The sequence below is a fragment of the Prionailurus viverrinus genome, chromosome A1 (assembly GCF_022837055.1).
Source record: "Prionailurus viverrinus isolate Anna chromosome A1, UM_Priviv_1.0, whole genome shotgun sequence".
In the NCBI taxonomy this organism is placed as follows: Eukaryota; Metazoa; Chordata; class Mammalia; order Carnivora; family Felidae; genus Prionailurus; species Prionailurus viverrinus.
In genome coordinates, this window is record NC_062561.1 from 4787676 (window position 1) to 4801043 (window position 13368).

At 42.9% G+C, this 13368-nt stretch overlaps 1 protein-coding gene across 1 annotated transcript in view; it reads right to left on the reverse strand.

The window, feature by feature from the left end:
* Positions 1 to 13368, reverse strand: part of SPATA13 (spermatogenesis associated 13) — a 350239-nt gene that overhangs the window by 299017 nt on the left and 37854 nt on the right. Inside the window, exon 2 of the mRNA XM_047873999.1 lies at positions 9344 to 9379. Within this exon, the coding sequence (XP_047729955.1) occupies positions 9344 to 9379 (36 nt within the window). The remainder of the gene's footprint in view (positions 1 to 9343; positions 9380 to 13368) is intronic.

Genomic DNA, 13368 nt, shown 5'->3' on the forward strand with positions numbered 1-13368 from the left:
CTGACACCAGTATGAAGCCTACCCACCACCGGCAGCAGTCTAATAGTGGCGTAAATAAATGAGATGCAACTACGTAAATAAATAAAGATAAGCTTTAACACGTTTGCTGCTTTGAATGGTAAAAGGTAATGAGAAATGGAAGAGAATGGAGCAAACCAGGTGAACACACAGGTTTTGGAGGTTAGGAAAGCTAGGATTGCATTTGGGGGTTACTTTGTGAATTTAAGCAAATTATTTAACCTTCCTCAATCTCTCAATTTTCTTTGTGAAACTGAGACAATAATCATATCCACTGCATTAGGTTGGGAGGAATGAGAGAATCTACAAAAAGATTTAAAATTTTCCATTGCTAGCAAAATGGCAGACTAGAGAAAATCCTCCCACTACAGAATACTTCAGGACGCTGAGTTCAAAATTATTTTTTTTTAATCTTTAACAATGTATGGACTAGGTCTCAAGAGAGTCAAACATTCCTCTGAAATCAGGAATGAAGCTGTAGGATCAATCCAAGGAAATGAGAAATTATCGGACATTCAGCTAGCCTGGAGGCACCTTCCGGTCCCAGATGGTCCAAGCTTTCATCTTAATGGAAACATGGGTGGGCAAGGGATCAGGGGGAAGGAGAACCAAAGACCACTACAGAAAGACAAGGCACATAAAAGGCTATGCCTTTAGAGAAATGTTAAATAAGGGGAAAACATGAACACCCCACCCAAGCAGTAGACAAGGAAAGTCATCGGTCTCAGTCTTGCCTTTTAGTGGAAGAAGAAAAAGTCTTCCCGAGTCAGGTTGTCAGATTTAGAAATACAAATACAGAGTGCCAGGGTTTTCTAGAGCAGGGAAACTATTCTACACTTGTCAAAATCAATAGAATGTACACCACCAACAAACCCTAATGTAAACTATGGACTTTGGGTGTTAATACTGTGTCAATGTTGGTTCATTGATTGTAATAAACATACCATTCTGGTGGGAGATGTTGATGGAAGGGAGGCTGTGTGGGTGTGGGGAGGAGGGGTATGTGAGAACCTAGAACTAAATGCTCAGTTTTGCTGTGAACCCAAAGCTACTCTAAAAAATAAAATCTATTTATTTTATATAAATAACATGCTTATACTAAAAATGTATTCACTGTCGATTTGAAATTCAAATTTAACAAGGCACCCCGTATTTTTTATGGCAACACTGCCTTTCATAATCCATGGCTATCAGCCAGACCTAATATGAATTTGGGTCATGAATTCACATTACCTGTCTAAAAACTGTAAACTAAAATATTTATATTAAATAGATCAAAATTTGTATTGTTCCTAGGTGCCTGGTAAAAGCAAACAAAAAACTTCTTCCTATAAAAAAATGCATCTTTACCCCAGGCCTCAAAATATTCCCACAGTAGGGGTGCCTGGGTGGCTTAGTCAGTTAAGTGCGATTCTGGCTCAAGTCGCGATCTCATTGATCTCACTGTGCTGATGGCATGCAGCCTGCTTGGGATTCTCTCTCTCCATCTCTCTCTGCCCCTCCCCTGCTCTCTCTCTTTCTCTCTCTCGAAATAAATCAATAAACATTAAAAAAATTCCCACAAATAGATTTCAAACAAATGTAACATTACAATAGAAAAATACAAGGAAACAAAAGGACCACAGAAAAAAATACATGGACCAGACTCACTAGGACATTAGATATTGGACTAATCACATATAGAAAATAAACCATTTAAATAAATGAATCAGAAATTGAAACCATAAGCAAGAAGAATTTTTATATGACCAGGACATTAAAAAACTAACCTCTAAAATAGATAAATATAATTATTTTTTTTTAATTTTTTTTCAACGTTTATTTATTTTTGGGACAGAGAGAGACAGAGCATGAACGGGGGAGGGGCAGAGAGAGAGGGAGACACAGAATCGGAAACAGGCTCCAGGCTCTGAGCCATCAGCCCAGAGCCTGACGCGGGGCTCGAACTCGCGGACCACGAGATCATGACCTGGCTGAAGTCGGACACTTAACCGACTGCGCCACCCAGGCGCCCCCGATAAATATAGTTATTGAAATGAAAAACTCAAAGAAACCATTAAAAAGCAGATTATACATGACTGAATAAAAAATCAATGATCTAGAAGCCAGAATCCAGCACCAAGAAAAAGAAAAATATGAAGGGAAAGTAGAATACGAAAGCTTGAGTAAGAAGAACTAAAACACATTCAATGAAATTCCACAAGGAGAGGAAATTAGAATTTTCCAAAACCGATAGTAGTTTTAAGGACTGATAAACCCTCAGAATTAAGAAGCGTAAAGAATACCAAGAAAGATCACTTTATTATTCATCAGTGGATGAATCGATACAGAATATGTGGTTTATACACACACGATGGAATACTAGTCAGCCATAAAAAAAACCCACAACATTTTGCCATTTGCAACAACATGGATGGATCTAGAAGGCAGAATGCTAAGTGAAACAAGTCAGTCAGAGAAAGACAACTACCATCTGATCTCACTCATGTGGAATTTAAGAAACAAAACAAACACAAAAGAGACAAATGTAAAAACAGACTCAAATATAAAGAACAAATTGATGGTTATCAGAGGTGAGGTGAATGGGGAGAGGAGTGAAACAGGTGAAGGAGATTAAGAGGATGCTTATCCCGGTAAGTGCAGAGTAATGTACAGAATTGTTGAATTGCTAGGTTGTACATTATGTGCACAGTAATATAACACTGTGCGTTAATTGTGCTAGAATTTAAAAAAAATAAGAAATGAATAACATTTTTAAAAAACCAAAATTCAGGATACTGACTACCTTTTGAGAGAAAACAGCGTGCACAATCGTGGACTAACATGCAGGGAACTCCAGATATTTATAATGTTCTATTTCTCTTCTTTTTTAATGTTTATTTTTGAGAGACAGAGAGACAGAGCATGAGTGAGGGAGGGGCAGAGAGAGAGGGAGACACAGAATCAAAAGCAGGCTCCAGGTTCCACACTGTCAGCGTAGAGCCCGACGTGGGGCTCGAACTCGCAAGCCATGAGATGATGGCCTGAGCCCAAGTTGGATGCTTAACCACTGAGTCCCCCAGGCGCCCCTATAATGTTCTATTTCTTAAGATGTATGGTGGGGGGGGGGGTCCAGAGGTTCACTTTATTATTATGCATCCTAATACACATGCACATCAGTATTCCTTTTCATTACCAAATATTTATAAAAACATGAAAAATGTTTAAAAAGACCTTATTGTGTAGTGCACATAGTCAGCATTCAGTATCTAATGATAACACAACAGCTGCTGTGCAGTCACCAGAAGATCTCTAGTGGCATGGGCCTCAGGGGCACTGGGTTGCTAATACTTTCCAGCTAGGACCCCCTATTCATGTATGTGGCTGGTCTTGTCATGGCGACAACTCAGGAGAATGAAGCGGTCCTTCTTCTTTAGCCAGCAGCCTGATTCATCTTTACCCCTTCATCCTCCCCATCCATCCATCCATCCATCCATCCATCCATCCATCCAATAAATACTTAAGTACCTCCCAAGGTCTGGGAACCTCCAGACTTCAGCTTTCATCCAAAGTCCTACAGTTTGAAGAATCTTAGGGCAACAATCGGTTAGCAAGTTATAGATACATGACTGGAGTCTAGTCCAAGGTGTATCTGATCCCTCTCCCTTGACCACCCCTCTACCAGTGTGTTTTGAAATGGATTGTTGTGATTCATAAACTTGCATAATACATGATTCACAAGCTTCTCCCACACATTCGTGATTTTCATCCCCTCAATTCTGGTAACTGAAGCTCCCAACTCACATGCACCGACGTGAAATGCCTTCATGACAGGTAACCAGGAGATTTTATCATGAACTGACTGCGATATTAGAGAGGATCTGTGTATAGGTTTCCTACTGCTGCTGTGCCAAACTATCACAAAGTTGAAATGAGATTTGTCACCTACAGCTCTGTAGGTGGAACGCCCAACAGGGGTCTTACCGGGCTAAAATGAAGGGCTCAGCAGGGCTGCGTTCTTTCCTGGAGAATCTTTTTCATTGCCTTTCGCAGCCCCTGGATGTAGCCCATGTTCCTGGGCCGCTGGCCCCTCCTCCGCCTTCAAAACCAGCAATGTCAGACCCAGTCCGCACACAGAACTCCCCACACCCGCTCTTCTGCTTCCCCTCTCCCCACTTTTAAGGACCCTTGTGATTTCACTGGGTCCACCGGATAATCCAGGATCATTCTCTAGTCTAGGCATCAGCCGATGAGCACCCCTAATGCCTCTTTGCCATATAAAGGAATATGTTTAGGTTCCGGGGATTAGGACGTGGACATCTTTGCAGGTAGGGGTAGAACTACTCCACCGATCGTACTATGAGACATCACTCATTATTCCCGAATTTTCTCTCTAAATTAGATGATCAAAAAGTAAGCCATCGGGATCATGGTATCTCTACCTTCCAGAGAAATGATTTACTTAAGCCATGCCTTAAGGTCTACCTTTAGAGAAGATCCAAGTGGGACTGAACAACCTCTGTTTTTCAGAAACGATTGAAGTTACTGTTCAGCACGTTAGTCAATGTTCTTTTAATGTAAGAGCCTACCTTATAATTTTTTGCTAGAGTTTAATACCAGGAAAACTTCTGATTCAGCGGATGGATTCGCCAAATGAAAACAACGTGGACCACAGTCTTGTCTACCTTGTGCTGGTGGCCAGAAAATTTCAGAATGAAATTCACCCCACTTCCTGTAGTTTCTGTTTTGTTTTAGCTCTAAAAAAATTTTCTCACTTTGGGTTTTTAAAGTTACTGCAAGTACTCTAGAAAGTAGTCACTTCAGGGACGCCTGGGTGGCTCAGTCAGTTGAGCGTCTGCCTCTTGATTTCGGCTCAGGTCACAATCCCAGGGTCATGGGATTGAGCCCCCACATTGGGCTCCACACTAAGCATGGAGCCTGCTTAAGATTCTCTCTCTCTCCCTCTACCCCTCTCCCCTACTCATGTTCTCTCTCTAAAATTAAAAAAAAAAAAATCTTCTAAAAAAAAGAGGTAGTCATTTATGTCTTAATAAATATAATGAAGGGGCGCCTGGGTGGCTCAGTCAGTTAAGCGTCCAACTTCAGCTCAGGTCATGATCTTGCGGTCTGTGAGTTTGAGCCCCGCGTCGGGCTCTGGGCTGACGGCTCAGAGCCTGGAGCTTGCTTCCGATTCTGTGTCTCCCTCTCTCTCTGCCCCTCCCCCGTTCATGCTGTGTCTCTCTCTGTCTCAAAAATAAATAAACGTTAAAAAAATTTTTAAAAAATAAATAAATAAATATAATGAAAACATCTATTAACCTTTTTTAAAAAAAGAGATTACTTTCACCTACTTTTGAAAAACTTACAAATGCTTTAGCAGGTTCAGAATACTGTAATTAAGAAATATTAAGATTTTCTAAGAATTTATGCCTAATATGTACTCAAAAGATATTTGGTGAATAACGCCTAATAACCAGTGAGCACTATAGCATTTTATTAAATCTAGCTCCACAGACCTAAACGCTGCTAGGATATTCTATGGTTTCAAGGCCCCGAACCACCACAGTTAATAGCAGGGGATATGCCTCCCACTCTCACTTCTAGAAGTGCCAGCTACAGGTTCCTTTGGCCACACTTTCACACGCAGAGCAATTAGGTACAAATAAGCCCCCCAGCATTTATGTGGGACCACAGTGCAGCCTGACCTGCCTTTTCTGCTTGGTATTCCTTTAATCACCTTTACGCAACCTGTGCCTCCAGCAAATGGGACCCTTCAGGGTTCCCCAAAATTCCTTAACTTACGCTGTGCTCTGTATTTAGCATATTGCCCCATCTTCTCACACTCCGGGAGTCCTCCCATGTGCATCCTTTTTAAAAATAATAATTTCCCAAGTTTATTTATTTACTATCGAGAGAGAGGGCAAGCTGGGGAGGGCAGGGAGAGAGAGGGAGACACAGAATCCGTAGCAGGCTCCAGGCTCTGAGCCGTCAGCACAGAGACCGTGAGATCATGACCTGAGCAGAAGTCAGATGCTCAACCCACTGGGCCACCCGGGCGCCCCTCCCCCATGTGCATCCTTAAAGGCCACCTTCTCCATCCTGCCTCCTGCCATGCAGGCTCTCTCTTGTGAAACCCCACGGTACTTTGTTTCTTACGGTTCTTACATTTTATGTTCTACTTTGTAATGCAACTGTACGTGCACAGATACACACACATGCTTACGAACCATTTGCATTACTTATCTTTATAATCCCTTTTAGAAGAAAGTGCCTTGTAAATGACATGCGCTCAAAAGTATCCATTGAATTTAACTGCATATAAATTCCCACATATAATTTAATTATATGCATAACTTTTGTGCTAATAGGAATAAAAACCATGCTTCCACTTATTACACTGCATTACATTTTGCGGACCAGTTTATCTGGATAGTTCGCCCAAAGGTTTGTTGAAATTCGAATATATTTAATTTAAGATTCAACAGCTCCCTCTCGTGGCCTCTGTGGGCAACTGAGCTTGCTGGACTCCAGAGTTAAAACAATTTCATTTTATTTTTGGTACTTAAATTTGAAGTGGTTCTCAATAATTTCAGTGTTAATGTTAAAAACTGATTGCCACTGAATGGTAAATTTCATCTGGCATAAAAGTGTCATTTTTATGCCAAGAATAAATATAGGCAGTTATTGGTCAATGGTTTCCATCTCAAATGACTATAAACCTGTTGTTAAAAATATGAACATAGGGGCGCCTGGGTGGTTCAGTCGGTTAAGCAGCCGACTTCGGTCAGGTCATGATCTCGCGGTCTGTGAGTTCAAGCCCCGCGTCGGGCTCTGTGCTGATAGCTCAGAGCCTGGAGCCTGTTTCAGATTCTGTGTCTCCCTCTCTCTGACCCTCCCCATTCATGCTCTGTCTCTCTCTGTCTCAAAAGTAAATAAACGTTAAAAAAAATATATGAATATATTTTAATTCAAATGTTAATAAATATTTGATTAAGGTTACAAAGCAAGTTTTCAGAAGGTCACGTATACTTCACCAGTACATGAGAATGACTATATCTTGGAACTCAGTGACAATACACAACACTCTATTTTTGCTTTTTCCAAATTCTGGAACAGTATCAGTTACAAATAACTTAAAAGCTCAAGCATTTTAACTATACAATCAAATGTTCAAGTTGAAACGGAACAACATAAAACAAGGAACCAAGTAAAACTGCAAAACGTTAAACCCCAAAGTATAGCTCTTAATGAGGCCCAAATCTCTTAAGACACCATGCCCATGGCCTGGGGGTTTCGGCCGTGAAGGGGAAAGCTAAGGAGGTCAAGGTCTGGCTGTTGGTGGGTCTCCACACTCCGTGGCGGGCTTCCCAAGGAAGCAGCCCAAGCCAGAGCATCACACAGTGGGAGGCTAAGCTCCAATAAAACTAACCGTCTGAATTCTGGAAGAGCACAAAATGCTGCAGCTGGCCAGAGGCTCTCCCAAGTACTCCAGGGAGAAAGTGGTGGGGATCCCAACCTCCCCCGTCTTCACTGGCTCCAGAGAGGACGAGAAGAAACAGAAGGGCAACACTGAAATCTACAGCTATCATTGCTCATGTGACCTCCTTTGAGAAAATAAAACATCTATTTAATAGAAGCTTTTCTTGTATCCAGAATGTCTCTTTCCCTTTGGATTCCCACTGTTGCCTAGGATTCCAAAAATTATTTACAAGCATTATAATTTTTGTGAATACTTTGATAGTTTCCCCTCTGGAGTTGTGTTTTTATATAAAATCTGACTTCAGAGAAGCGTTTTCATTCGTGATCTTTATTCTAATTGGGAAGGATGCACAAGAGGAAAAAAAAAGAGAATACACACACACACACTGTAAGTTAGATAATCATTTAGTGTGTGACATAAAAAAATGTTTTAAAATACACAAAAATTATTGCTGGATATTTTTTTTCATCCTAAGTTTACCAAAAAGCAAAACAGAACAAAAAACATATAGAAATTGGAACTAATTCTACTGCTATTAAATTGGTAGTTATTCTATAGTATGTTATGAAAATGCATAGTATTTTTCGCTTTCATTGATAAAAATCATATAAACTTGGGGCTCCTTCTTCTTTAGAAACACATTCACTTTCCCTGAGTATCACCCAAATTACAATAATATGCCCACTGAAATCCACCCAGTCAGGGATGTTTCACTACTCTCCTTCATACTAAATATTAAAAACAGGCTCAGTAAATTTTTAAGAGTTTCTCATAATTTCTTTTCACCAAATGATTGTGAAGATATAAAGGAATATGATAATCCACTTACACAACATACAAAAAGTTGGAACCCAAATGCCATCACGTAATTTGTCCACAAACAAATACAAATAGTTAAAAATTGAAAAAAAATGCATCAAAGAAGCAAAATATTTTTCACTTCAGGTCAACGGTAAATGGCAAATGAATGGCGACATCAGGTAAGGTTGATGGTACACGAAATCAGTGAACTTCAACAAAGCCATCCAATCACCTAGCTAAGAACCTGCACCTTCTTGTCATCAATGGCTTCTAATGAATAGACACCTCTGAGTTTCTGACATGTAATGTAATCTCAGATTGGATTTTCTAAATTTCTCATTGCTAACTCAGTCAAAGCTTCCCATATGCCGTTACCCACTTTAGTTGGAGAATAAGGAATACAAAGATATTTCATTCAATACTTAAACGGACTTCCTTAGACTCTTTACTTGTCTGTCTTTAGCCCCAATGTGGAAATCACGTCTATAAATAATGCTGAGACAAACATGATCTTTTGCAACACTTCTATCTGTCCATCAGAAAAGATACTCTGGCCTCACAACCATGAAGTGATTATTAATATAACTTAATTTATAAGAAGACATAAATACGTCATATACATGTATATGTATACTAAAATGTGTTAAACCCTAAAGTTATATCCATCCAATAAAAAGCAAAAGGCCCCAGAACACTCCCAGGTTTTTATCACAACAAAATATCTTAAGAATGTAACAGCCTCATGTTTGATTTTCCATTGGGGCGAGGTGACTAATTCGCATTTGCTTACAAAATAAAATCATCCCCAAGTTCGCCCACCAGTGGATTGGCCAAAACAGCAGAATAGTTGGTGGCAGTACTGAACATTAATAAAGTTCGTTTATGACCCAGAATTATAGTAAGAGGAGGCCTTAACTTCAAAAAGGAAGACGTCACCCAAAGGGCCTGACGGGCGGTATACGTTGAAAGTCAAGAAAAACGTGAAGCCGTCAGTCTGAGACCCCAGAAGAAACAGAAGAGACAGTGGGATGGGGGAGGGGATGGGGGTCTGGAGGCCATTCTTACCAGGTTTGGAGCACTGGCGACTCTTAAGGACAAGTCCTGGAAAGGAAGGAAAAGATGTGCTGTTAGTGCGCAGATGTGTGAGAGATCATTGGAAGTTAAATTAGAATGTCAGTTCTCTATTTGATCTGAAAAAAATATATTGAGAAAAAATAAATTCTGTGTGCGCACACACACACACACACACACGCGCGTAAATGCATGCGTATACATTTACACGCCCTTAATAGCAGATTTTAAGCCCACTGAGAAAATGATGCATTCTACCTAACGTATACTGGATCGCACCGCAACCCCACGGTTCTGGCTGTGTTATTCCGTAACGATGAGCCCTGGGTTTCAAATCCACTGATCTCTGGTTAAGTGCACAGGCTCTGAAGCCACACTGCATAGGGTCAAATCCCAGACCGCGGTTTCTTGCTGCGTGACCCGGGGCAGTGATTTCATTTCTCTGCCAGGCTAACGGCAGCGAATGGAGTGAGGACTAAGTGAATTAATATCCACAAAGGGCTTGGAGCACTGCCTGGCACATTGTAAGCACATGCAAATGCATGTTGCCATCTTGGGGATTTGCTCTCTGTGGCGAAAAACTGGGCAGCTTCTCGGGAATCCTTGCTCCTTTGCAGACATTTATTAGCTCGCTCCATTGGCCCCCCACTTGGTCCCCCACGTGTAGAGAACTTCTGCTCCCCAGTCCCTACAGCCTCATCCCATCCTTCCGGAGCCCATCACCAGCCCTTGCCTTCCAGAAGCACCCTTCGTGGAAGCTGCCTGCCCCTTCCTAGTTAGGATCATGCTAATTTATGCTCATCATACCATCTGGATGGGCAGCTACCTATTCACTCTTTTATTCACCAACCCAACACGTGTTTATTGAATGCTGGCAGTGGGCCTGGGTGGGAATGACGGAGGCCCGCCGTCTCTGCACCCGTGTGATTTATCGTGTCTTTAATCCCATGGGGGGGGGCGGTGGGGGGCAGGCCAGGCGGGGACAGAACTGTCACCCTATTGCTGGAACTGTGTGGCATACCACACATCCTGGAGTGTCCTGTGGGGCTTGTCTCTAAACAAGGACACAAGAAAACTTCTGGGAGAGAAAACGCTAGAGACACAATAGCTCATGAGGGTAACGGCAAGGGAGGAGGGGATCGGATGCAGGGTGCTCAGGCTCTGGGGCTCTGCGCGGGTCCCTGGGGCGCGGAGCCCGCCTGGGTAGAGTCAGTAATGTCAAGTGCAGCCCAATGACCTTGCTTGGTGGTGGGCACAGAGAGGCAATTTTAAGCCAATGTTATGGGTGTAGTTTGTATCACTTTCCCACCCAGCTGCTGAGGAAGGATGCTCCAAGTCCTTTCAGCGAGACCTCAAGGAAGTTGGAAGTGAGCGAAATAACATTAGTGCAACGGCCAGGGTGCTGTCAGAAATGGGAAGAATTCCCCTCTGGACACCGCTGAGGGTATAACTCTGCTGGGAAATGGCAGGGCAGCCGCTGCCCATCAGAGTGACCACGTCATAGGAGGAGCGCCACCGTGTGACAGAACGGTCACACTGGTCTCAGCCTGCCTGCCCAACCAGGAGGAATGGCCCAGAAGCAGAGCAGAAGGACAAAGCCACACACCAAGACCAAGGGCTGACAGACCGTAAGAACATCTGAGGAAAAGGCACAGAGCGTCCCGAATCCTGCCAGGGGACGGAGGGGCTTGGATGGGGGATCCTGCCATTTTACTGTGGGGCTCGGAACCCGGACACTTGCCACCGTGGCTACCACCCCCCAACACACACTGCCCGTGCCGTCCACATCACGGTAGGGCTGGGGTGCAGGTCACCGCAGAAAACAGAGCAACATTCACTTCGTGTCCACACAGGACGCGTGAGGCCAGCACTCAGAGGGGTTCGGGAACACGAAACTTGCTTCGGGGTTATGGTGAAGTCTCACTGAGTGAAGAAAGTATCCAGGTCATTGTTTAGAAATGACAGGCCTTGGGGGCGCCTGGGTGGCTCAGTCAGTTAAGCGTCCAGCTTCGGCTCAGGTCATGATCTCACGGTCCACGAGTTCAAGCCACACAGAGGGCTCTGTGCTGACAGCTCGGAGCCTGGAGCCTGCTTCAGATTCTCTCTCTCTCTCTCTCTCTCTCTCTCTCTCTCTCTCTCCCTCTCCCTCTCCCTCTCCCTCTCCCTCTCTCTCTGCCCCTCCCCTGCTCATGCTGTCTTTCTCTCTCTCAAAAATAAAATAAACATTAAAAAATATTTTTTTTTTAAAAAAAAAGGAAATGACAGGCCTTGCTCTGTTGAGAAATTACTGCTCTTACCATAAAAATCTAGAAAGTGCCACAAAAGCAACCAGAAAGGGAGGATGGCATGAGGCTGACACAGTGTGTGTGGATTACAATGTCAGCAATTAGGGCAATTCCTTTCCTCCGTCCCACACTAAACCAAGCAATCTTTTTCTCTCTTTAATGTTTATTTTTGAGAGAGGCAGAGACAGAGTGCGAGAGGGGGAGGGGCAGAGAGAGAGAGGGAGACACCGGATCCGAAATGGGTTCCAGGATCCGAGCTGTCAGCACAGAGATGCGGGGCTCAAAGTCCCAAAGGCCAGATCACGAGGACGCGTCACCACGGGAGCCACCCGGGCGCCCCCAGCAATCTCTCCCTTCAAAGGAGCCCAGTAAGTGACAACGACCAACGTGGGCAGAAGACGTGCCCGACTTTGTTACAAACTAAGAAACGGAGGAAACGGGTGAACCGACTGTTTAACACGGTTTGACTATAAAATAACTGAGAAGACATGGCAGCCAAGAGAACATCTGAGAGAAAAAATTTTTTTTATACTTTACATGATTGTATTTTTAAACTTTATTTTTTTAGAAACAATTGTCAAGTAGCCTCAAAAACGGAGCTGAAAATACCTCTATGAATCCATCGCCTAGATTCAACAGCCATCATTTCACTCTGCTCATGCCGTGAATTTTCATTTTGCTGGGTTTTTAAACAGCAAATCCCAGTCTTCATGGTACTTCACCCCTCGATCATTCAATATCCTCTTTAAAAGGGGACATTTTCTTACATAAGCATAACGCTTTCATCACGCTAAACAAAATTATCATTCCGTAGTTAAGTCAGCCCTCTAGTTCCATGGTCGTTTTGCTATAACCCCTGAGTTTACAAATAGGTGTTTTTCCAGAAGTTTGGCTCTAAGTCCGTTTCAATTTCAGAAAATGTTTCCCACAAGAGCGTCTTTAACCCATATATCACCTGAAATAGAACAATTTTCCAGCTAAAAAATGGTAGAAAGCCGTGCTTACCGTGTAAAAATGTTCTATTTCTACGGAATAACCTGGCATAAACATCTTCGTATACATTGTCTTTGTCCGTGTTTAAAATTATTTCTATCCTAAGTGAAATTCAAGAGTTAGGATCATCCTAAGAATCCTGTTTCATGCTGCCACACTTCTTTCCAGAAAGTGCTATAGACAAGTGCTTCTCACACCTTAATGTGCATTGGAATCACCTGGGCATCTTGTTAAAATGTAAGTTCTCCTTCCGGACACCTGGGGAGGGGCTCCGCGGTGACATCATGCTATCTGCTCATGGTTTGAATGGTATCCCCTGCCCTCAAATCCATATGTTGAAGTCCTCAGTACCTCAGAATGTGACTTTATTTGGAAAGAGAGTTGATACGGATATAATTAGCTTAAAAAAATCTTTTAATGTTTATTTATTTATTTTTGAGAGAGAGAGAGAGAGACAGAGTGTGAGTGGGGGAGGGGCAGAGAGAGAGAGGGAGACGCAGAGTCCCAAGCAGGCTCCAGGCTCCGAGCTGTCAGCACGGAGCCGGACACGGGGTTTGAACTCACAGACCGTAAGACCCGAGCCGAAGTCGGCGCTTAACCAACTGAGCCACCCAGATAGCCCCAGATATAATTAGTTTAGACGAGGTCATCAGGGTGGGCCTTCACCCACTCTGACGAATGTCCTCATTAAAAGGGGGATCTGGACACAGACACGCACACACGGAAAATGCCACGTGAAGC